Raw genomic sequence first — 22,785 nt, 5'->3', positions numbered from 1 at the left:
CTGAAAGTTGTAAGTTAAACCCTAAGAACCATCACACAGCTACTGGACACTTCAAAAACAGGAAGCAGATTCAAACTAATCTATGCATGATTGGATACTACACTTTTAAGCTTAATCTCTAATTAAAAGACAAGTATCAGAAAATACATATAATTTTTTGCAGTTACCCAGCAGTTCCATTGCATCATCTTCATTGTCAATATCTTCTTCGGTTACAGATGGAGCTGTGCTGTGAGCAGAATCAAAGGAGTCCTGAGAAAGCATGGCAGCCAGCAGTTTCTTATGTTGCTGTTGTTGCTGTTTCAGTCCTTTGCTCTTTGGCTCCATTTTTAAGCTGCGAGGGAGGAAAACAACTTTCTCTGATACTCTCTATAAAATACATCACACATTTCTCAAATCACTGTAGCCCATGATGTCACCCAGATCTGAAGGTTAGCTCCATCAGACCACAGAAACTTACTGGTAACCTTTCATGCCCTGATCATTGGATGCTATAAGGCAGTCTGTGCTTTTAGTTCTTATCTACAATTTTGACTAAAAAATGATGGGAAAATTCCCATTGACTTTATGGGCATTTATCAAGTCTAAATAAGTTACATACACAACAGGATGTCAATTACTGGTGAGTGTTGTTAAGGCACTGATCACACAACAACAAAGCTGAGAACAAAAAACTACTCCACTGTGTAGTTATGTTATCACAATCGCATAGGATTAAGGTTTACATAGTTACAACAATCTTCATTATAGTTTCTTGACTTGTGCCCCTAACCTAAGTAACAGACAACTGAACTGCACAGAAGTTAGCAGAAGGGTCTAAGGCAGGAATTGCTATATTCCTGCAATTTCTAATTCCTATTTATTCTAATTTCTATTCCTAACAATTTCTAATTCCTTCTAATCTCAAAATAAACACAACGAGAAAGAAGTAGGAGGGTATCAGGAGGGTATCAGGAGTACCTCAGGCTGTCTTATAGCCTGTTGCAGGAAGATAAATATTTTGCAAATTATGAAATTCAGTATAATCAATAGGTCATTTCCCCTGCAAAAATAAACACTAATAAGATAAAGTGGCTCTTGGGGGTGTAGAACAGGTTTGGGGTTTAGGACATGGGGTTATAAATGGGGCCTCTGTGAGCTCCAGTTCATTTCAGGCTCTGAGATACAAGAACATCAAATGAACAACCACCCAAATTCCACACTGTGTACATATGCTGTCCCTTAAGGAAGTTTCCCAAGAACCATGCTTCTTCTCAGAATTTCCACAATAATTTTTTCATGTAGAAAACTAGTGACAATGGCATGGAAATGAGTTTAATCCTGTTTTCATGGTTCCTGGATTTCTGAAAGATGAGCTCAGTAGCAGCAGGATTGCTATTAGCACTTTTATATGGTCCCCTATCCAATGTTAATAGCTTGTCTTACTCCCTTAGCAGCAACAGAGAGCTGTATAAAACCAATGACACATACAGTCTTTCCTCTGCAGCAACCCAGAACATTAAGGGCAAAATGGTGACCCTTCATCAATTTGACAAGACATCATCAAAACAGCTGCGGTAGTGTGGCTACCCTACCTTTCCCAGTCAAAGTAATAGTGAAATCTGTCCTTTCAGTTGCTCCAAATTAATTCCCTTTCTTTTTAAGTAACTAGGTCTGGCTTTCAGATAAAAACTGTATGAAACTTCTGTTGCTCATGATCACAGGAATTCTCACAGAGGAAATAGTGGTTTCTAGTATGAATGGACTGATGAGTGAGGATCATGGCTGCAAATATAGAAAAAGCAGACAGCTCATACATTCCCAAACTTTAGGTACTATGCTCTATGATCTTCCTTATGCTGAAAATGCTATGGAAAATGGACAGGTTATCAAAAAAGCACTGGTCAACAGGAATATGCCATTCTCTGCAGCATATTCAGTTTCCTATAGAATGCTATGAATGTGTAAGGAGCCATGGCTTCCCCTTCCACCCAACAGAAAAAAACTTATATGCTAAGCTCTGTGAAAACAATACAGAAAAAGAGGCAGTCATATAAGAAATTGATGGCAATTACTCTAAAAATGAATATGAAAACGACTAATCTTCTGAATATATATATATATATATATATACACACTACAATTTTATATATATATATGGGGGTGGGTGTATATGACTATATATATAGACATTGTTAAATTTTATTTATGTAATATTTCATTATGTTTAGTGATAGGTGTAAGGAAACATTACTTTGAAATAATGGGACAATTATGTTCTTGTTCTTATGCTGTAAATCAAGATTAGAATTAATTTTTAGAGTTTGCTGGTCTACCACATAAATCCTGATAGCTACTGATGAACAAAATATCACTTCTAATTGAAAGTGTTAATAAATCAGATTTTACACAATATAATTGTAAACATTGAATATGAATTGTAAATCACTCCCTCTTTCAGTTGTCAGATAAAAATGTAACTGAATTATTTTAGCCTATATCAACAAGCGATAGCAACTTTGAGTTTCATTTAGTCTAATAAAAAACATGCTATTCCATCTACTTTTGAATGTACTAGATAAATGTTACACTAAAACCAAATTATTATTTCCTATTGTCTCATGCATTGGTGTATACCCAATTCCAAAGTCTGCTAGTAGTACTTTAAATCTCAATAACTGAATCAGACCTTGAAGAAATTTCCTATTATTAGTGAACATTCAGATTAACCTTGATCAATATGGGTCTTTTGAACTTCCACATATAGGTAGCATCAATTTCATTATTATCACTATCTTGAAGTACTGCAATTTTATGTTAGTTTGCAAGACTGCAAACATGCTTTATTTAAATGCTTTACAAAACCTGATGAAATGCTAATGAAGCAAAGAATTATCCCAGACATAAAATCAGTCATCCAAATTTAAATTCATCTGCAGCATGTAATTTAGTAGTTATTAATTCCACTGAAAACCAGTATTCCCACTTAATGATACATATTTTTCAACAGCTCTTCAGCACTCATTGCACCTAAAACACCTAAAAAGATATCAGTGTCCCATGATTCTTTTCTTACATCAAGTACCCCATACTCTCCTTATTCCATACTTCTGGCAATATGATTTTTTTTCATGATACTCAACAAGACTTCTCAAATACTACTTTCAAAGCCATTAGTATTTTTCTTCATTATATCATTATCTATAATGTTTCTCACAGCTTGTACCACCTTCTACGGAGAAAAATACTCTGTACTAAATGATCTTTGTTATCAGAACTAAATCTCTTTGCTCCCATCTAGAGATCAGCCTATTTCTGCTTCTTCCTATTAAGAGAAGGGATACAATATCCTCAAAATCCTCTGCAACTTGGAACAAATCTTTACTCAATGTCCTTACTGGAATGCTGAATAAGGATAAATAGAAACCCAGGCCCTCACAATGAAGCTGCAATGGTAGCTGCTGACTCCATTACTTTCCCAGGAACTGCAGTAGAAGGACTCAGTCTTTGAGTTCTGTTGGTTCCAGTCCGAAGTCTGGGTAAGGGATCATTAGTACATGCTGCTGCTACTTTGAAATTGTAGTATTCGCAGCTTCCCCCCCCACCCCCCCAAAAAAACAAACAAACAAACAAAGAAAACTAATTAAAAGAAGTAAGATGTGTTCGTGGATAACAAACACTCCCAACACTCTTGGAAAGTTAATAAATACAGCTTCTAAGAGTCCAGCGAATGACAGACTAGTTTCCATGTGACAGGGAAGAGAATTCCAGTGCAGAGGACACAACGGAGGACATAGTGAAGGCATACTTTACACCTTTTCAAAGGGAAATCTGAGAGTTTCTGCATCCTTAAAAGAGGAAGAAAAACGTGTCTGCTGCAGTCAGTGTACTAGTTATAACCAAAGAGAAAAGCTACAGGGTTGAGGGAGAACAGCAGGTGTTTAGGTAATTGACAGAGGAATGGCTGCAAACACTTAACTTTCTGTGAGAAAGAGGTATCTTTAAATCATGTAGAATGGACAACATGGAAAAATTATGAACTCCTCTATGTAGCTAAAGCACATTAACAAAAAAACACACTCCCCCAACCTCAGTCAAGCACACTGAATCGTTGGAAGGTATTTACTGCAGAGAATACAATTTTCTCTTCAAGAAAGAAGTTTAAGAAATGAAGATGAATTTTGGAAGTCCTGTTAGAAACAACACAGCTATTGTTTCCCTTGCGTAGCTTTCCTTTAAAAAGAGAAAATCAGATTTATCACTAAACTGCCACAAAGGTTAACTAACATCTATTACCAATCATTGAAAGACAAAAGGGTTTGAAGGACCTTTAATGAAGCTATGTATCACATTATTACACAATGGGTCCCAACCTTGTCAACATGCACTTAGCTTTTGAATAAAACCATGGGATTGCTAATCCATATAAAATTAATCATATGCAAAAGCACCAAAGAAACTAGTCACATAACAGTGTCTCCCATTTATTGTGCATGCTGCCACACTACAGCATGGGACTTTAGAAGTCCTGCATTCTGCTCTCATAAACAAATAAAAAAGAAAAAGGAAAAAAAAAAGCTCTCCTTCAGAAACGAAAAAAGTATAAAATTTCTAGGCAGAACAAATTTCCCACCTTCCACCAGGACTGCTGCTATCCTCACTGTCCCACTGCTCATTTTTACTTCTTGGTATTGGTGGCTGCAGCATCTCAGCAGCTAGTGGATCTGCATCATTCTCTTCACGACCAATCCATTCTCCAATCACACGAGGTCTGAGAAGGGGGGTATTAAAACCTGTTGTGTCCTGAAGAGAAAAAAATAATAATAAAAAAGCACTGTACTACTTGTTTTCAACTGGACATGTAAAGAGGAAAAGAAGACAGAAAATAATACTATTCATTAAAAAAAAAAAAAAGTAACAAAGTAACATCCAGAAAGAATCATAGACTAATGAAAAGATTTCTGTTAAAAAAATTCCAAGAAAAATTTGCCCACCCTGGTGCCTCAAACCTCTCCTTGCTTTTCAATACCAACTGGAGAAATACGGTATTTATCAATTCATATTGAAAAATTACATATTTTTAATAAATGCACAACTCTTAGAACCCATATGGTGTTAGTTATGCTAAGCAACAGATGAGGTCACTTGCATAATGAACATCCCAACCAAAAGACTGTTGTAGATTAATAGCATCTCTCTTATTTGCATGATGTATAAATGCAAATCTGATAAATACATCTGCATTTGGCATTTTAAAAATAACCCTGCTGGGATTTACATAATGTATCCTTCAATTCTGAAAATGGTATTAACATTTTAATAAAACGCATTTCTGAAACTAGTACTCATATTTTTAACCACTTACTGGAAGAAGATAGCTGAAGAGGATTACTAGACGCAAGCAAAATGCAACTGAAATATTCAAAACAATAGTGGTGATTTGCTTCGAATTTATATTAGGAATATAGAATAAGGAAAAAAAATTGTCCCTAAAGATTGTATGTGAAAACTGTTTTGAAGTGGTATTTCTTTTTTCAGTGTTTTGAGAAAGGTTGTTGAGAAAGGGTCAAGTACAACAGTGCAATCAAACAAACAAAAAAAAAGCATAGAGCATAGATACAAAAAAATAGACATAATGAAACAATGGAGCAGAAATATTAATTTTGCTTTAATAAACTCTTCTAGTATAGCAAAGACATTTCAAATACAGTGTTCCTAATTAGGAGAAATATAATCTATTCCTATCTTCTAAAGACAGAAAGAAATAGGAAAACAAATCCTTTGGTGTGTTACTTAGATCAGTATCTCAGTAAATATTCCTACCATAAACCAACACTTTCCAAACAAGAAGCATCTAGAAAAATGATAGCACAGTGATTAGTTAGCTTAGCAACCATATTTTCCTATCTTCCTAAAAACAAACCATTTTAAAGTCTCCTACTAATTGATACAGATATGTTAAAAGCCCAGTTTGAAGTAGAGGTCTTTACTGAAATTAAAGAAAGTAAAAAAAAAAAAAAATGTGCAAACTGCTTTCATACAAATATACCTATCCCACTCCGGCTAGATGTTGTAATTTTGCTCAGCCAAATTCCAAGAGCTTCCATCTGACAGAACCAAATACAAAATAACCCCTGGATTTGACTCACTCACTCTTGTTATTTTGCTTTCTGCAATTTGCATTGTGTGTGTGGAGTACACATTCCACTCTCTATACTAATCTGTCCAGAGTTTTCCATCAATTGAATTTACTTTTCACACTATGCCTATTTTCTGCAAGGTACGACCACTGAAAGTTAAACACAGCCAATACAGAAATCTGAGAAAAACACCATGACTTCAGAGGTTTTCAGATATCTAAACACTGATGTCTTTTTTTTTTTTTTTTAATGTTCTTATAAATATATATTTTATGTATCTGTCTGGTGCTGTGTCATAGCCGGCTAATGTAGATGGTGGCCTCGGGTCAATTGACAGGTATAACCTGTAACAGGTGTGACTATCATCATATGCCTATGAGCTAGGACAAATTACTTCACTGCACACAATGCCTTCATTACACAAGGTGTCTACAATAGTTTCTGTAAGTAAGAAGTATTTGGCCCCTTCTGAAGTTTCTTTCTGTTACCCTAGCCATTTTCTCTCTTCCCTTTCTCCCTTGGATAATTTCTAATAATGAATAAAGAAAAAAAAAAAAAAAAAAAAAGGGTCTGTGCTAGTTTAACTTTGCAACAACTGGCAGTGTCAATCTTGTTAAAAGCTGTCAGTTACCTAAGCAAAAAAGGAAGAGCAGCTAAAAATTTGCCTTTTTTCGGTACTGCAACTTTTTGCAGACACTGTACACTGCACCACCAGCATGTGAATAAGTAAACCGTGAATGCGGTGTCTGTCCTTGTTATCCTGATTTCTTCTCTAGACATTTCATGGATTAAAGTAGTAGTTTCATACTCTGCTTAACAGAAATGTAATTTACATTACATAGTCATGCTTTGCCTCACTTTATTACCTTACTTCCATTTTTGAATCTTGTTAATTAGTGCACCACAGTTTCAATGACCTAATTTATTTTCTTCCTTTCAACTACATAAGCAACCACAGTGAAAACAGAAAATGAGGAATCAGAGACAGCTCTGTTGAGAGCTATATAAGGCATTTGTTTGGCACCTTATTTCAAAAGCTTTAATCAATTTAGATGAAGCTTTCTGTTCCCAGTCAAGTTTTTATTTTTATCTTTTTTAATATAAACCTTAGAATCTTAACTGATTTCCAATTTTTATTCCCCCATAAATAAAGAGATCGATAGTGACCTTAGTGTGCACCATTGTTTTATGGTTCTGTCCACCTAGCATCCCTATCAGTGGCTACCAACTTGACAGCCACAAGCTTACTTTATGTGGAAACGAGGATAAGGGGAACACTGGAGGACAGCTAAGTCTCATCTCACATTGACTTGAGACATGGTTGCGATATGCAGCCCCTGTGAGGGAGCATATCAATATCTGTGTACCCGTTTGCTTAAGCATAACTTTAAAAGCTCTGTATTCCTAATTGCTAATATGGATTTTGAGAAAACCTCCACAGTGAGGAAAACTTTGGCATGAGCAGACTTTTTTTTTTTTGATGATGATGTAGAGTAGTTGTTAAATATAAGCTGTACTATTTGTAGTAATACTACTCATAAGAAGAAAGCATACCCTAGATGCAGCACAGAAAATAAATAAATAAATAAATAAATAAAATGAATAACTCTTGGAAAAGATTTGCAAAGTTTTTAGAGAATTAAAAGCCAGAAGATGAATAAACCTTCCCCTATACCTTTTTAAATAGTTTTATAATGTCATTATTTCAGTCAGTCTCTGATTGGCAAGAAGTAAAGGGTGTGAGCCCTTATTTTCTATGGTCTGTCTCAGAAATATTGCTGAAATATAAAAATTTGAAACACACAGCATGAAATATGCACCGTAGCATCCTGGCTATGTTTTACCTCAATGTACCTTACAATGCAGACATGTTACAATGCAACACATACTATAATTTACTATGTGATGTACAGACAAGTAGGGTCTTCTAGAGTCCTCACAGACTTAGGGAAAACCCTGAAACTCACAGTGAACTCAATGCCTTTCTCCAGAATTTTTTTAACCAAATTAGAATTTCACAGAAAGGGTAAAATTCTAGCTCAAATTCTTTATCTGTTTACAGAAAATTCTTGACATTTATGAGGATCTTTAAAAAATGCACCCTTTCATGCGTTGTTTCTGTTCAGCGGTAAAGAAGGTGAGTTGATTCAGAAATTTGTATCATATTAACTCTGCACTTCAGCCTTAAAATCTGTGAGTCACAAGACATCCCTTCTCATTTTCATTCCTTACACACTGTACTTGCAGTGTCAGTTGCTGATTTTATACAGCTTCCCCAGCCTAGATTGAGAAGTAGGCTGAATCATCAAGAGAAATGAAACCAAACTGCAAATCTGAAATAAATGAAATGAAGGAGGAAATCTATACATAAATCTGGTTTAAATGCAGTAGTCTTAGGGATTTTTTGTGCAATTATGCCAATAAAATTCTGAAATTTTATTAGATTCTGTCAAACTGAAAGCTTCCAATGCAACTGAAAGACTGACTAAATCTGCCCATGTTTTCTCTACCTTTATCTTAGTCTAAAACCCTGAGTACTGGCACAAAGGTAATAATAGCAGGTATTTGATAAGAGTCTATTTAAATGAAATGCCCTTCCAGAACAGTGATTGCAATTCAGAGCAAACTAGTTTTCCAACTTCAAATGCTTGGGTAACTAAGCAACAAACAAATTAACTGGATTATTTGGAGGAGGAGTTACATCATCCAGAGATATTGATCAAGTACTCACCTGACAAAAGTGGCTAAAGTTTACTGCAGCCAGAATGAAATTATTTTTTTAAAAAAATATATGCTTAAATGTTAACAAAGACAAATATATACTAGCTTTCTCTGTTTTATCTTGGTTCATAATCTAAACCACAGATTAAAGAACAGGATTATGGGCTCTGTCCCAATTGGCAAGGATGCTCCCAACTCTCAGAAAAATAAAGCAAGGAAAAGCATATAGAATAATTTATTATGATGTTTAATTTTATGCCTCTCATGATATCTAACTAATGCCAACAGTATAAAAGAATCCAATACCAAGTTTGGGACCTACCACATGCACCTGAAGGGTTATATGATTAATCCAAAATCCAGATATGAATGTGGTTTTAAAAATGATTCCTTGCTGCTGCAGCCCAGATAAGGAAGCTGTAGTATCAGCATGTATTCCTGGGAAGGGAATTACAATGAACTTGGCTACATTTATACCCAAAATATAAACATTGCATGGGAACATGCTCAGTTGAGATCAAACTAAATTGTATATACTGTGAAACCATTATCAGGCAGTCCTTGGTTGTTTCTGGCCCAAGCCAAATAACACTCTTACAAACAGGTCACACGAAACTTTTGGGAATTAATATGTGCAAGGGATCATTTCTAGGGGGCATGCTGCATGTAGCTGCCCTGTTGTAGGACAGAAGGCTTAACAACATGAACCTGGGCTGCTTCCTTTCACAGAATGGTCCTTGCAGTGCTTAACTTCTTCATACAGGTGTAGCCTTTATGTCCATTAAAAATCCTTAAGGGACAAAACAAGAGTTCACTTAAGCCCATGGAGACAGAAAGTATGTATTTTCAGTAAATCTATCCTATAAGCCAGTTGAGCAGGGCTGTACACAGGAAGTGTGTTAAGAGTTTTGTATTTAAATTTTTTTATTTTCCAAGTAATTTTTGATTTCAAGAGCATTCACATTACCTGTCCTCATCAGAAACAGATGTTAAAGCAGATGCAATATTGTAAAGTTGTTGTAAAGGTCTGGCAGTGTATGCTGTTCGCTGCATGTAACATTATATCAAATTTTATACAAAAAATATTTCCAATTTTAAATTGTAAACAATAAATTATATGGTGATGAAAGGAAAATTAACTCTTCACTCAGAGTACATCCTGAAGAAATTTACGAATGATGTTCCCCACCTCAACCTCCACGCCTTTTTGAGAAATAATCTATCATCTTGGAAAAAAACAAATCCAACAGAAATTTCTCTTTATAAGTGGAGAAGTATGTGATAGCAGGCTCTAGTCTAAGATGTCCTCCCCCATCCCCCACTCTCTCAAAGCAGCTTTTCATATTTCTTTCAACAAAGCTAAATTAATATGATTTCTTTGTTAGTACTCTTAAATAAAAGTGTTGTAACAGAAAGGCTTTGCTAGATGTTTTTTTCATCACTTCTGAGCACAGTTTAGGTAATGGTAGGAAGGATGACTTAGATTCCATTTATATTTTTAATATGAGCAATGAGATAGAGTAAGATTAAGGCCAAAATGATAAAAAAAAATAAAAATCCATGGCTTTGAAATGGCAGCTTCACATGCACATGATTGCATGGTAACAGTGATCAATGTTGTCTCACTGGCCCTTCCTGCAAAATCCAGTGGAGGTATTTCATATGCATTTGTGTCAAATAGGATTGTACTTTCATCTTACCAAGAGAAGGAGAAGACATTTTAAAAATTGTATCTTATATCAGGAAATATTCCTGTGCCTTATATGCTTTTTGATCTTATCTCCCTGACAGTAATAGTTTCTGACACCAAGAACACAACCTATTATTCTCGGCACTGTACATGTACTGCTGTCCAGTGGTGAGAATAGGAAAGGAAAATGTGTTCTGTTTCCTTTGGAACATTGATAAATTAGTTGGATTACTCTTTCAGCGTACAGTTCATTACAGTTAAAATTAAAATTCAGGTACACTATGTAGCATATCAAAATAGTCAAAACAGAAGAGATTATTGTATGGAGCATTCAGCAAGAAATTGAAGACTGCTCTTTATGGCCTGTGAATTCCTGATCAGATCAGAAAATGTTCCTAAATATTTTCTCAAATCATATCTGACAATGAGAAAGCCACCCAATGATATGACTTCGTGAATTAAAGATATTCAAAACTTAACATTTCCAAAAGAACACCATTAAAGTAACACAACATATTAAGCAAAGATGGCATTAAGATCAAAAGCATTTTCATGGCCTCATTAAGAGTCCCTTAAATCTCAGTGAGATTTTTCTTCCCATAACTGACAGCCCATCCTGGAACAAGCTCTTAATGCATCAACATATGCAGTACTTACCCATATAGCTTTCCATACCCAAACTTCCTCTGAACCCAAAAGAACTGAAGAGTGTGTACCAGGACAGGCATATGTAGTTCTCATTGCCTAAAATTATCACAATCAGCTGCCTGTTCATCAGGCATACAGTAAATCTTACCTTATCAAGTTCATCAGAAATAGCAATGCCTGAAAAAAAAAATAATTAAAAAAAGTAAAAAATTAGAAACATCCTTTCTAGAAATGTATTTCACTGCAGTAAATAAAGAAGTTTACTCTGAAGTTTCCATGTTGTTCTCTATCACACAATGTATCATATTTTGCTGCATTAGTGAAATTGCCTAGAAACAATATGCTCTTAACTTTCTTCAGCTGCAATGTTACCAAAATGAATTATCAAAAAACTATGGAAATGGATACAGTAGAGGTGCTAGTAAAGCTTAAGTATACTTCTACCTGCTTTCTAAAATTAAAACATCAATTTAGTATTTAAATATGGACACATTATGCAAATCTCAGCCTGACCAGAATGCATAGTAGTATGATACAATTACAGGGGCAAAGGGGCATGACCCTTCTCTCTTTTTCCATGGTTCAACATAAAAGTGTTTCTATGAAAACCAAAGGAACTTAAAGAGAGTAAAATCTCATAAAATTTCACAATCCAATGCAAAACAGTTTTTCTAAATCCTCTAAACAACAACTTATGTATTGCCTTCATGACTCATGCCCTTCTGCCTGAGTCTTTCCTGTGTTTGCTTTCATCATGTCACAAAACTCTTTTAACTATGGCTGTCCTGTAGCACATTAGATATGCATAGCTGGTCTCAGAATTTATGACATATCTACATGTCTCAGTCACATCACATGGTGAGATCAACTAATCACACATTTAATACTATCATATTGAAAATTCTGATTTATTGAAAGCAAAGCATTTCCCAGGTTCCCATGAGGTTTGATAAGAAAGATTACCAGCATAGAACTTCCATTCAAAAACCAAAGAAAAGCATCTCCAGGTGGTCAAAATAAAGAATGGAAGTACCCATGCATAAAAAGAATATGTACTTAAAAGTTTTCTAATTCATATTGAGTAATCAAGACATCTTTTAAGGAATGCAACTGATGATATTGCAAAATATGTGGTTTCAGCTGAACAGAGTTATTCTTCCTAAAATCACACTAAAGATTGCAACAGTAAAAGCTTATTTCCATAACATTTTTTTATTTCTCACTATTTGGTATACCTTAACTATATGATTTTTTTTACTGTATTACATCATTAACTCTATGTTACTAATTCTTAGTTCGGAAGAATACTTTCAATCATTCAGCAGTGATAAAGTAGATTACACTGACAAGATTCATTTTGTCTAACCATTCCATCCCTCACAGCTATTTGTATGTTTTAAGAACTCAAGTTTTTTATTTAGGCTAGACACTACACTAATGTCCATACAGTATAATCAGCAGGTTGCACCAACCTGAATCATTCAAGAGAACTTTAATGTGTTATTGTCCTGGTTTCAGTTAGGACAGAGTTAATTTTCCTCCTAGTAGCTGGCAGGGTGCTATGTTTTGGATTAGGATGAGAAGAGCGCTGATAACATGCTGATGTTTTAATTGTTGTAGAGCAGTGCTTACACCAAGCCAAGGACTTTTCAGCCTCTCTCTGTCCTGCTAGCGAGCAGGCTAGGGATGCAGCAGAAGCTGGGAGGGGACAGACCCAGGACAGCTGACCCAAACTGGCCAAAGGGGTATTCCATACCATCTGACGTCATGCTGAACAATATATAGGGGTGGCTAGCCGGGGTGGAGGGGTGGCCGGCTGCTCGGGGATAGGCTGGGCATCGGTCAACGGGTGGTGAGCAATTGCATTGTGCATCACTTATTTCGTACACATTATTACTATTAATACTATTATTATTATTATTATTGTTGTTATTCTTTTCCCTGTCTTAATAAACTGTCTTTATCTCAACTCACAGGCTTCACTTTCCCGTTTCTCTCCCCCATCCCGGAGAGGGAGGGGGGAGGGTGAGCGAACGGCTGTGTGGTGTTTGACTGCCAGCCGGACTAAACCACAACAGTTATGAAATCTATTTTCTTCAATCCCCAAAGCTGTATGGGCACTTACTAGAGAGCAGATAAATATTTTCTTGGAGGTAGCAAAAAAATGTAATTCAAAATTCTCTTAATATCAGCCCTGAAAACTTGATTTCCATCAACAAGCTCTCCATCATATTTGGCTTATTTTGCCCAACCATGGTCAATTCATTTTACAACCACAATGCTTTCTCCAAACATACAAACTTCTCAATAAGTTCCTGTCATTTTAAGACAGTTCATTTTGTTTTGATTTGAGTTTATTTCCTCAAATTAGAGGTTGGTGCCCTTTTCATGTGCTTTCACAGAGGATGCTCTGTGAATTGGTCTTTGAAACCTGGGAGTAAACCCAGAAAAGAAGCAGGTTCATTACAGAACAGAACGGCTGCTAGAATTTAAACTATGAATAAACAGGAGCAATTTTTCCCTGTGCTGACTGACTGATTACGTATATTTATTTTCATGTATGGCAAAGGAAACTACAAAAGGTAACCATGTCATTTGCAAGACTCCATTCCAAAAAAATGACAAATGCTTTCACTATTCAACTGCCTATCTTGCTAATCAAAGATCAATACTGGAAGTACTGAATGACAAATTGGAAAAACTGCATGCACAACTATATGCCCCACCCAAAAAGATCTATTAGCTTCTCTGACTGCTACATGTAAACCCATAAAGTGGGAAACATCCAGAGTTTCAAGGAGTGCTTTTATTACACTGCTTTTCTGCAAAAGTCCCACCATTTCCCCAGAATTTACTCTGAATTTAGAGGAGAGTAAGCTCAGTAATTCAACTTACCAGAATGCCTCAAGTTTCCTCTCTTCTAAATTGCAAGCAGTAGCTTGATAGCAAAACTAAATATATTTCTCAGATAAATGTGTAGATGTAAAGCAGTATCCAAGGACATCTTACGAAAATAAGATCTTAAAAGTTTAGAAAACTTATCTTTGCAATCACAGAACCAAACCTGAAAACCCTTTTTCTCTCTCTCTTTGATGTGGAATCAAGAGAAAAGAAAAAAGATTCTAAGGAAGAAATTTCATAAAGAGCTTGTTGCAGTAATCTTGGCATGGGGCTTTTTCTGGAGGTAGGATTTACCATACTGCCAGTCATAAAGATCTTTATGTTATGGTTTAAGCCCCATTAATATTAACAAAACTATATTAATTACTGGTAAAACAACTCAATTAGCAGAGAACAAGATAAATTAAGCCATAAAAGGTGGGTTTAAAATTGCTGCTCTTTTTTTTTTCCCCAAGATTTTACTGCATTAGTGTATGCCCACTCTTATAAATTTTCTTTTGTAGTTGCCAAACTAACAAAATGTCATTGCTGAAATTGAGGAGATGCACTCCTCCTGTGTGCAGCAGACAGAAAATCGTAAGAGTGAGGTGATTTTTTGGGTGCATGTGGAATAATACAGGCTCCAGTTTTCACACTGTGGTTCTTCAAGTAAAAACCTGGAATGACTGTAAAAAAAGAATATAACCTGAGGATTAAACACAGAATTAATCTCATTGTATATACTACCACAACATTAAAAAGGGAAACAGTTTAATCCAGAATCCTTGAGAAAGCAACTAGAGAAATTGATATTCATAATTACCATACAAGAGTATTTAGGATTTCTATTATTCTCTTAACTCTTAGCACACTCTAGAGATGATTCTGTGATTCTATGACTCTGTGACTTTTTGGTAGTCATATAGGTTACTGTCAGTTACACTATTTTCAAGCAGTACAGTGACAACTTCAAAAAACATTAATTCCTACAAAATAATGGTAACAATGGTTGCTCTCTCTGATTCCCATAATTACTAATATCTTGAGATCAGAATTTTTCAAACAAAACTCTTTCCACTTTATTTTGTATATCTGACAACATATAATTGGTTATGCTCTCTGTACCTTGTACAGTTATTTCCATTGTTTCTATGTGGCTTTCATGCAATAGAAAAGAGGAAAAATGCTTTTTATATATTCTAAATAGGAAAATGTTATTGTAAATATCACAGAATGCTAGAGACAAAGGGTCAGTGTATTCCATGAGAAGGGGCCATTTCTCATCACAACTTAATCCAAATCAACAAAAAACTCTAATACCAGAGAAACTGGCATACCCAGTTTGTTCAAACTTGAATCCAATAGCTTTGTTAGAATATAAGTTATTAGGAACAATTGTTTCTGACTTCCTTCAGTTTAAAGCATTTAAAGCCTGACTCTACGTGATGCTGAATGTAGAGAATGGAAGTTTTAGGGCTGCTTCATCATTGCTCTGCCTCAAGCCACTAACTGAGCAGTGGATAAGAAGGGGACTGTTGAAAAAGTTCTTCTCCCTTTGTTGGAGAAAGTCTTCTGATGTCAAAGGCAAATCCTTCAGAAATAAAGGAGCGTACTTTACCCTTTCTCTCAGAGCAGCTGTTTCTCACAGACAATGTTTGCTATAGTTTTATATCATACTATGATTGACAACTACACAATAGTCCCACCATTCTTACTTTTTGCAAAGAAAAAGTGCAGTACTCTGATTAAAGGGGTGAGAGCTTTGCTTGCCACCATCAGCTTAGGTTCACAGTGGGAATTAGTTAGCTATCTGTCTGCCAATTTTATGTCTGTAAAAATCCTCCCTTTGGTAATTAATTAAGGGTGTTGAATTTTGATCAGGCTTCACAAGGACATAGCCCACTTGGCTGTCCAGTGAATTACACAGACAGATTCACGGCACTTGTTTCTACTTTTGAATGTAATGACTCTCTGTGCTATGAGGGTGCTGGAACAACAAAGTAATTGGTCTGAACATGCTTTCACAGTCCTTCAGAAATGCTCCACAGCCACAACTACTGCCATCTCCAATCAGTAGCAAATCTGGAGTGGGGCTGTTCATGCTGGCACAGCCAGTCTCAATTGAAACACTTTCATCTTGTCAATAGCACAGTTTTTGAAAAGAATTTGAAGAACAAGGTACCTTCTGATTGCAAGAAAGTTCTGGCACAATAGGATTAAAGGAAACACATCTGCAAGCCAATGTAATATAATAATGCAACTTTATACTTATACTTTAATTAGTATTATCACGCCTGCATTAAGCAGATTCCCCAAAAGCATGTCGCATTATATTAACCTTGCAACTTACATGTTTTTTTTGTTTGTTTGTTTTTTGTACCTAAAATATTAGACTGGTTGATTATCATGCCTTTAAAAAACAAACAAACAAAAAACTAATAAAACCAAAAAACAGCAATAAAAACAAACATGGTTTATTAAATTGACCATACATGTACAAAACTCTTATTTGTTCTTTCACAAATATCTTAGATTTCTGTTCCCAATCTTCCACCCATATGGCAATTTTGAAACAGCAGAACAGTAAGAATGGAGAAATGAAAGTGACCATTAAAGCACCTTCTTTGATGAAAACGCCACCTCCCAAAACGTATCTGCACCATGTAATAATGAAATAAAATATATTTTTTTTTTCAGTTTATAAAGAGTATCTTCCACAATAAAGACCTTCTGCCTGAGACATCCTGCTTAATTTCTAGCTCATCAGGAATTAACTTTCTTTCAAAAACAAAAGAAAACAAAAGAAAACATAAAACACATTGTTAATAATTCTATGAACCTTAAAAATGCCTAGCTCTTTCATATGCAGTTCTTAGCAGAACAGTTTCATTTGCTGCTGCTCCCGTGTAACAAATAAAACTAATGAAGTACATAATGTCTCTCCACTCTGTGGTATTATTCCTCTTTGGAAAGTCATTTTCAGACTTTGATGCTCAAAGTTCAATAACATAAAATTCATTTTCAAAACAGCAGGTACTGTATGAGTTCAGGTCTTTTTGAAATGGCAAGTCTTAAATTACCTGCCTGCTGCATTATTCCTGAGAAGCTTTATACTATTTCAAAATCTTGCAATATCTTCATATTCTATACATACCTGAAACTATAGAATAGGTATTCCAATGAGAAAAAAGCTTGTGAAACTTCAGAGACATCTACCATTTTTACTTCTATTTGTGCTCCTTAAATAACTACAGGAAGAAATAACACAATAAAAATAAGCTGAGATTTTTTTAAAGACGCATATTTTCCAAATGCACAATGCATTCCTAGTCAAAAGAAAATAAAATGTTACTACTTTAACTTATGTTAGAATACCATCATTCTGCCCAATGGGAGTTACAAATAGCTTATGCATTTTCCTAAACATCCAGAAGATGGCCACAGAGCTCCCAACAGCCAGTTTTCCTACATAGCAAACAAAGCATTCTGGTTTTGACATACAGAGTTTGGAACTAAGACCTCCTAAGGCAATCCTGACTAACTTTAGAAAACTTGTTCTTATGATTGGTCTAGGTCAGGGAACTTGTGGATGGCTGGACTGCCAAACTCCTAGTGCATTACAGGTTCTGTAACAAACTCCATTATTATTCTACCATTGTTAATACTGCAGCTTTGAGCATAAACACAGGAATACGTATCATCGTATATCAACTGGCCAGCAGTTGACTCCCATTTACAGCAAATCAGGAGAAGCATATGTTCCCTTGCTGGTGGGTCAGGTCATCTCAGCTGTACTTCTGTTTCCCACAGCAAAACTTCATGCACCAGACAGTTGCCATACTGCTGTTGGCAGGATAGCAAATTACTAATTATTAGCTCCTGTGCCTGTTTGCATCAAGTAGTGAACACAAGGTAAATTTAGATTTCCTGTTTCACAGCATCCTTGGATTACAAAGGACAGAAAATGGTTGCTCTGGTTGCAGCAAACAAAACATTTCCCCCTGATTTGGAAAACGTACACAGGAACCAAACCAGCTCAGACACTTCTACGTAGGAACAATGTAATAGATATAGATTTGCCATTGACTGACATAATTGACATTCTTATATTATTTACATACACTGAGTCTTTTTACAGCTTTCAAAATGAGCCCTATTTCCTCCAGTAATAATTCAGTGATTTTTTATTGCCAGAGATGTCGTATATCACTATATTGTTAAGCAACTATGCATAAAATTTCTGTAGGTGTATCCATATTGAGTTAGGACAATATGCCATTCAACATCTAGCCATACATGAAAAAGGAGAACAGTGTCATCTACAAGGCACCAAATACTAGCAAAGCAGCACACTATACATTAGTACAGTCATCATCTAGGAAAGATGGATTTAAACTCTCTTTCCAATGGCAACTTAAAATATAATAATAATAATTAAATCCCCAGAAAAAGAATTTGTGCTTCAGGCATGCAGCATTGTTATATCCAAATTTCTGAATGGCTCTAATGGAGAATACAAATTTCAGGATTAGGTTTAAAGAGTAATGAATCAGGAAAAAAAAATACAAATAAAGTATCAAATATTATGTCCCAGACACTTTTCTAAACCGAGGTCACATCAGAAGAGAATAATCAGAGAAAGGTGTATAGTGCAGTAGGTTAGTTAATGTGAGTAGCCCAAAACAGCCAGTAGCCAAGAATATAGCCCACCTTCCTACTACCCCATGAATGCCAACCACCTTTATCTAAGGATTAGAAAGTAACGCATCTGCAATGGCAGTCACACAAGTCCCAGTTCCACAATAGCATTAGGGAATTTTTTACCAAGCCAAATACTGTTTCAGAAAAGGCACTGTAACTCAGAAAGAGACTCTATTCCTGAAGCTTAGAGCACATTGGATCAGAATGGCAAATACCTCAACAAAGGTAATTAAAAATTTAACATCTGTAGGAAAAAAGATACTTATGACTGAAGTCATGGTGATCTCCATGCCATATAAGCCCTACTTTATAATTGAATAGCAATAATTATGTTCACTTTCTTCCCGTTTCAATCTCAGAAAATATCATTATTTTGTATTATTACTCATACATCACACTAAAAGCAAACAGATTTTATAAGCAAAAGAAGTATTGGATAACAGCTGCAGTACTGAGATAAAATTATCTTCCTTAAAGGTTTGATTGAGCTTATCTAAAAATGTCGATCTCAAAATAAATCACAAATATTGATCTCACACAAGGATAACATGATTTTAAAGTTCAGCCTGAACAGAAGAAAGAAAAAAGCCTCTACAGAATACTGATGACTAGCTTTGTGGTTCAATTAAGAGAACATATTTATGGCTAGATTCTCAACTGACTGGGTAAGTCATTTTATAGACTAAAGTGTATTTCAGACCAACAGCTATGCATGACTTAAAAATAAATAAATAAATAAATAAGGTATTAAGTCTTAAAACAATGCCACCTGTAAGATGTGACTGATAAAAGTCTAGTAAGATGTCATGCAAGCTGCATTCATAGTTGTATCATCATCAGAAATATCTAGTTTCAATGGGAAATTTTAGAGGTCTCTGATAAATGTTAGTTGCATTCCATTAAAGTACATCTTCCATAAGCAGTCTGTAAATCATTAATAACTTCCTATAGTGTAGAATCTTACTAGTGAAAACCCATCCTAATGTGTTTCAGAGACTGCTAAACACATTGAAATAGTTCATGGTGTATATCCATCTTCTTACATCCCACGTACTCACAGGTTCATCCATAAACAGAACATATTTTAGTAGCTTGCTAACATATTCTGATCATTTTTTTGAACTAGTTGTACTGTTATTATGAGAGTTTTACTCTTGTTGCTTATCTTCCTCCCCATAAGATCACACTTGTCTTTCTTAGGCTATATATAAACAGCAGCTGATCCTCTAACATTATAAGAAGTAACAGTTTGAGATACTCTGGAGGGATTCAGAGCTCTTTCATTCTTGGAGATATTCAAAAGGCATCTAGACGTGGTCCTGCTAAACTAGCTCTAGGCAGGCCTGCTTGAGCAGGGGGTTGGACCAGATGACCTCCAGAGGTCCCTTCCAACCTCAACCATTCAGTGATTCTACAATTCTTTATGGTCCTCTTGCAACAGTACTTCCTACTAGATTGTTGGGGGCTTTCTAGTGTACTGATTCATTGTTGATTACTCCCCTTCCAAACTAAGAAATACAGAACACTTTTTTTGTGTTGGCTATAGCTAGATACCATTATTTCTGGGGTTCCCTCAGACTGAGTTGGATGGATTCCCAAATAGCTTTGGTTAATGTTAACTTACTACCCTTCTTCTGACCTTAGAACACCCATTGAATTCAAAGCATAAGTTTGTTTCTTCCCTCCTAATTTGTGGTATACACCTGGATTCAACAAGAATCCAAACTTTACTAACAAACCATTGGTTAACTCTGTTAAAAGTCTATGTGTAATTATGAAAATATACCCATCTCACAGTAGAATACATTAAATGTCATGAAATGCTGTTACCATGTGTAAATGGAAACGTCCAATATGCACTCAAGTCCTTCGTTGTTCACATAAAAGATGCAAAGGTGCTCACAAAGCAGTCAGACTTCATGCCTACTTTGAAGGAAACTCTTGCTGATTTGGTCCTTATTTCCCCCCACTCATAACATTCATAATTCACTGTTTTCCATCTCGTTATGCATCTTTCCAACCTTAGACTGGGGATTAAGACAGGTCTATTTATGAGAAAGAACCTCAGCTATGCAGGAGATTTTAACTCTTTTTAAAAAGAAAACAGGCCAGAGTTGGAAATAGAAGAGCATATGACACTTCTTATTTAGGATCAGCAAAGGAAGAAGTATGGCAATAAAGAAGAGTGGCCTCTCAATCAAAGAAAATGAAACATGCATAAGGAAAATGCAGCATATTCCTGTCGTTTCATAAACCAAAGTGTCTCCAAAATAATTGACTTGATAGTTCAAAATACACTTCAATGACACACAGGTGATTGGACAAGCAAATGAAACCCATGTTCTTGACACGGGTTGACCTCTAGAAAATGGTATACTTGAGTCACCAAGCTCCAATACACTTAGACCGTTATTATGGCAATATTCTTCTCAGGTCTCTCAATACTCAAGATATCTTTAGCATTGAGTGTGAAGTCTCTGTTGTTTTCTTGGATCTACCGGAGTACAGAATTGCTTACATATTGTCTTGATGGTACTTGGGAAGATGATTCCAAATACAAACATAGTATGATTCCAAATACAAACATACTGAACATAGGAGAGATGAGACATCCAACTGTCTGAGTCTCACCCTCCAAAGCTTTCAGACAGTTTTAATTTTGTGTGAGGTGCATGGGTTTCTTTCAAAGCTGAGATCTAGCAGTAGATGAAGCAATAGAAACTAGAGTTTAATTAACAAAGGCTGTGTCATCTGCATAGCAGGCAATGCAGTCTCTGGAGTCCTAGAAACTCAGTACAAGATCCAAAGCATATCTTTATCTTTAAAAATGGAAATGAATTCCAGGACTTAATGGAAATATCATTTAATTTTAAATGGCCAACTTTATATGGCATTCTTCCCTGTTAAAATACTGAAAAATGAAATGTGTTGTAAAGAGCCATGGATAGTATGTTGGGATCCATTTGCTGAGCCCACTGCCTGTCACATGCTGCTTGGAAACGTGATTAGTATCAAATGTAGCACTGGACTTACAGACTTGACATGCCTGTAGAATCAAAAGCAATGACTTATATGCCAAAAGCAAGCAGGAACACAGGCTTGAAGATAGCTGTGGGACCTTGTCGTGGTTTTTGTAAAATTCACCATAAGGAATCATTGGATCTAGCACAGAATGAATTTCTCATGTCTGACTTTCAAAGCCCTGGACATGTCCCTTTGTTGAATCCCTCCACAATATTTGCTATGTGCAAACTCTATTCCCTCTGGAATAATAAGACTAGCTTTATTTTCAAAATTATACCTCTTCTTTTTTCCAAACTTTTCATATATTGCAGTTTTAATTTTTATTTTATTTTTATTTTATATCATCCTAATATGGAAGAAATCACAGCAGAGAACAGATTTATTTCCTGAAATTATCTGAAAAGGAGTACAAAGACTGGAAACAGGGACATACAGTTTAGAATTAATCTGACACAAATGTTTAAATGATACAACCAAAAAGGCTAAAGTGAAAATGAGTAACAACTATCAAAGAACAAAAATAAAGTCACAAGAAAAGATACTATAAACACATTAGGAGAGGAGGATAAAGTAAAATACAGAACTACTACATCATAGAGAAGGGATACAAACAATGGATGATACAAGGAAATCTCAATGTTCAATAGCTTCACTGCTTCAGTTTTTACCAAAAAAAAAAAAAAAAAAAAGAGAGAGAGAAGAAAAAAAAAGAAAAAAATAAAAGAAAAAAAAGAAAAAAAGAAAAAAGATTAATTGTGGCCAGATGCTTAATGCTAGTGATTTTAAGATGGGAAAATTACAAGCCAGACGAGAGAAAGCTGAAAGATATTCTGATCATTTAGATACACTCAAGTTGGCAGAATCTTGTGAAATTCACTCTAAAGCACCTAACAAACTAGTTGAAGAAACCTTGGAAACATTAGCAACTGTCTACCATGAATGGAGGACAGAAAAGGGCAAATACCCCATCCTTCTTTAGAAAAGAAAAGGGGAAGACACGGG

General features: G+C 35.4%; 1 protein-coding gene across 5 annotated transcripts in view; it reads right to left on the bottom strand.

Moving 5' to 3' along the window:
- Window positions 1-22,785, bottom strand: part of C2H8orf34 (chromosome 2 C8orf34 homolog) — a 171,912-nt gene that overhangs the window by 99,133 nt on the left and 49,994 nt on the right. For all 5 annotated transcript variants that reach the window (XM_040545856.1, XM_040545855.1, XM_040545858.1 and 2 more), the window contains 3 exons: window positions 11,327-11,355; window positions 4,613-4,782; window positions 168-334 (listed from right to left, as the gene is read on the bottom strand). In XM_040545856.1, coding sequence (XP_040401790.1) covers window positions 168-334; window positions 4,613-4,782; window positions 11,327-11,355 — 366 coding nt within the window. The remainder of the gene's footprint in view (window positions 1-167; window positions 335-4,612; window positions 4,783-11,326; window positions 11,356-22,785) is intronic.

Source organism: Cygnus olor, chromosome 2, assembly GCF_009769625.2.
Source record: "Cygnus olor isolate bCygOlo1 chromosome 2, bCygOlo1.pri.v2, whole genome shotgun sequence".
Taxonomy (NCBI): domain Eukaryota; kingdom Metazoa; phylum Chordata; class Aves; order Anseriformes; family Anatidae; genus Cygnus; species Cygnus olor.
Note: the sequence above shows the minus strand (reverse complement) of the source record. Positions and strands in the feature narration are given on the sequence as shown.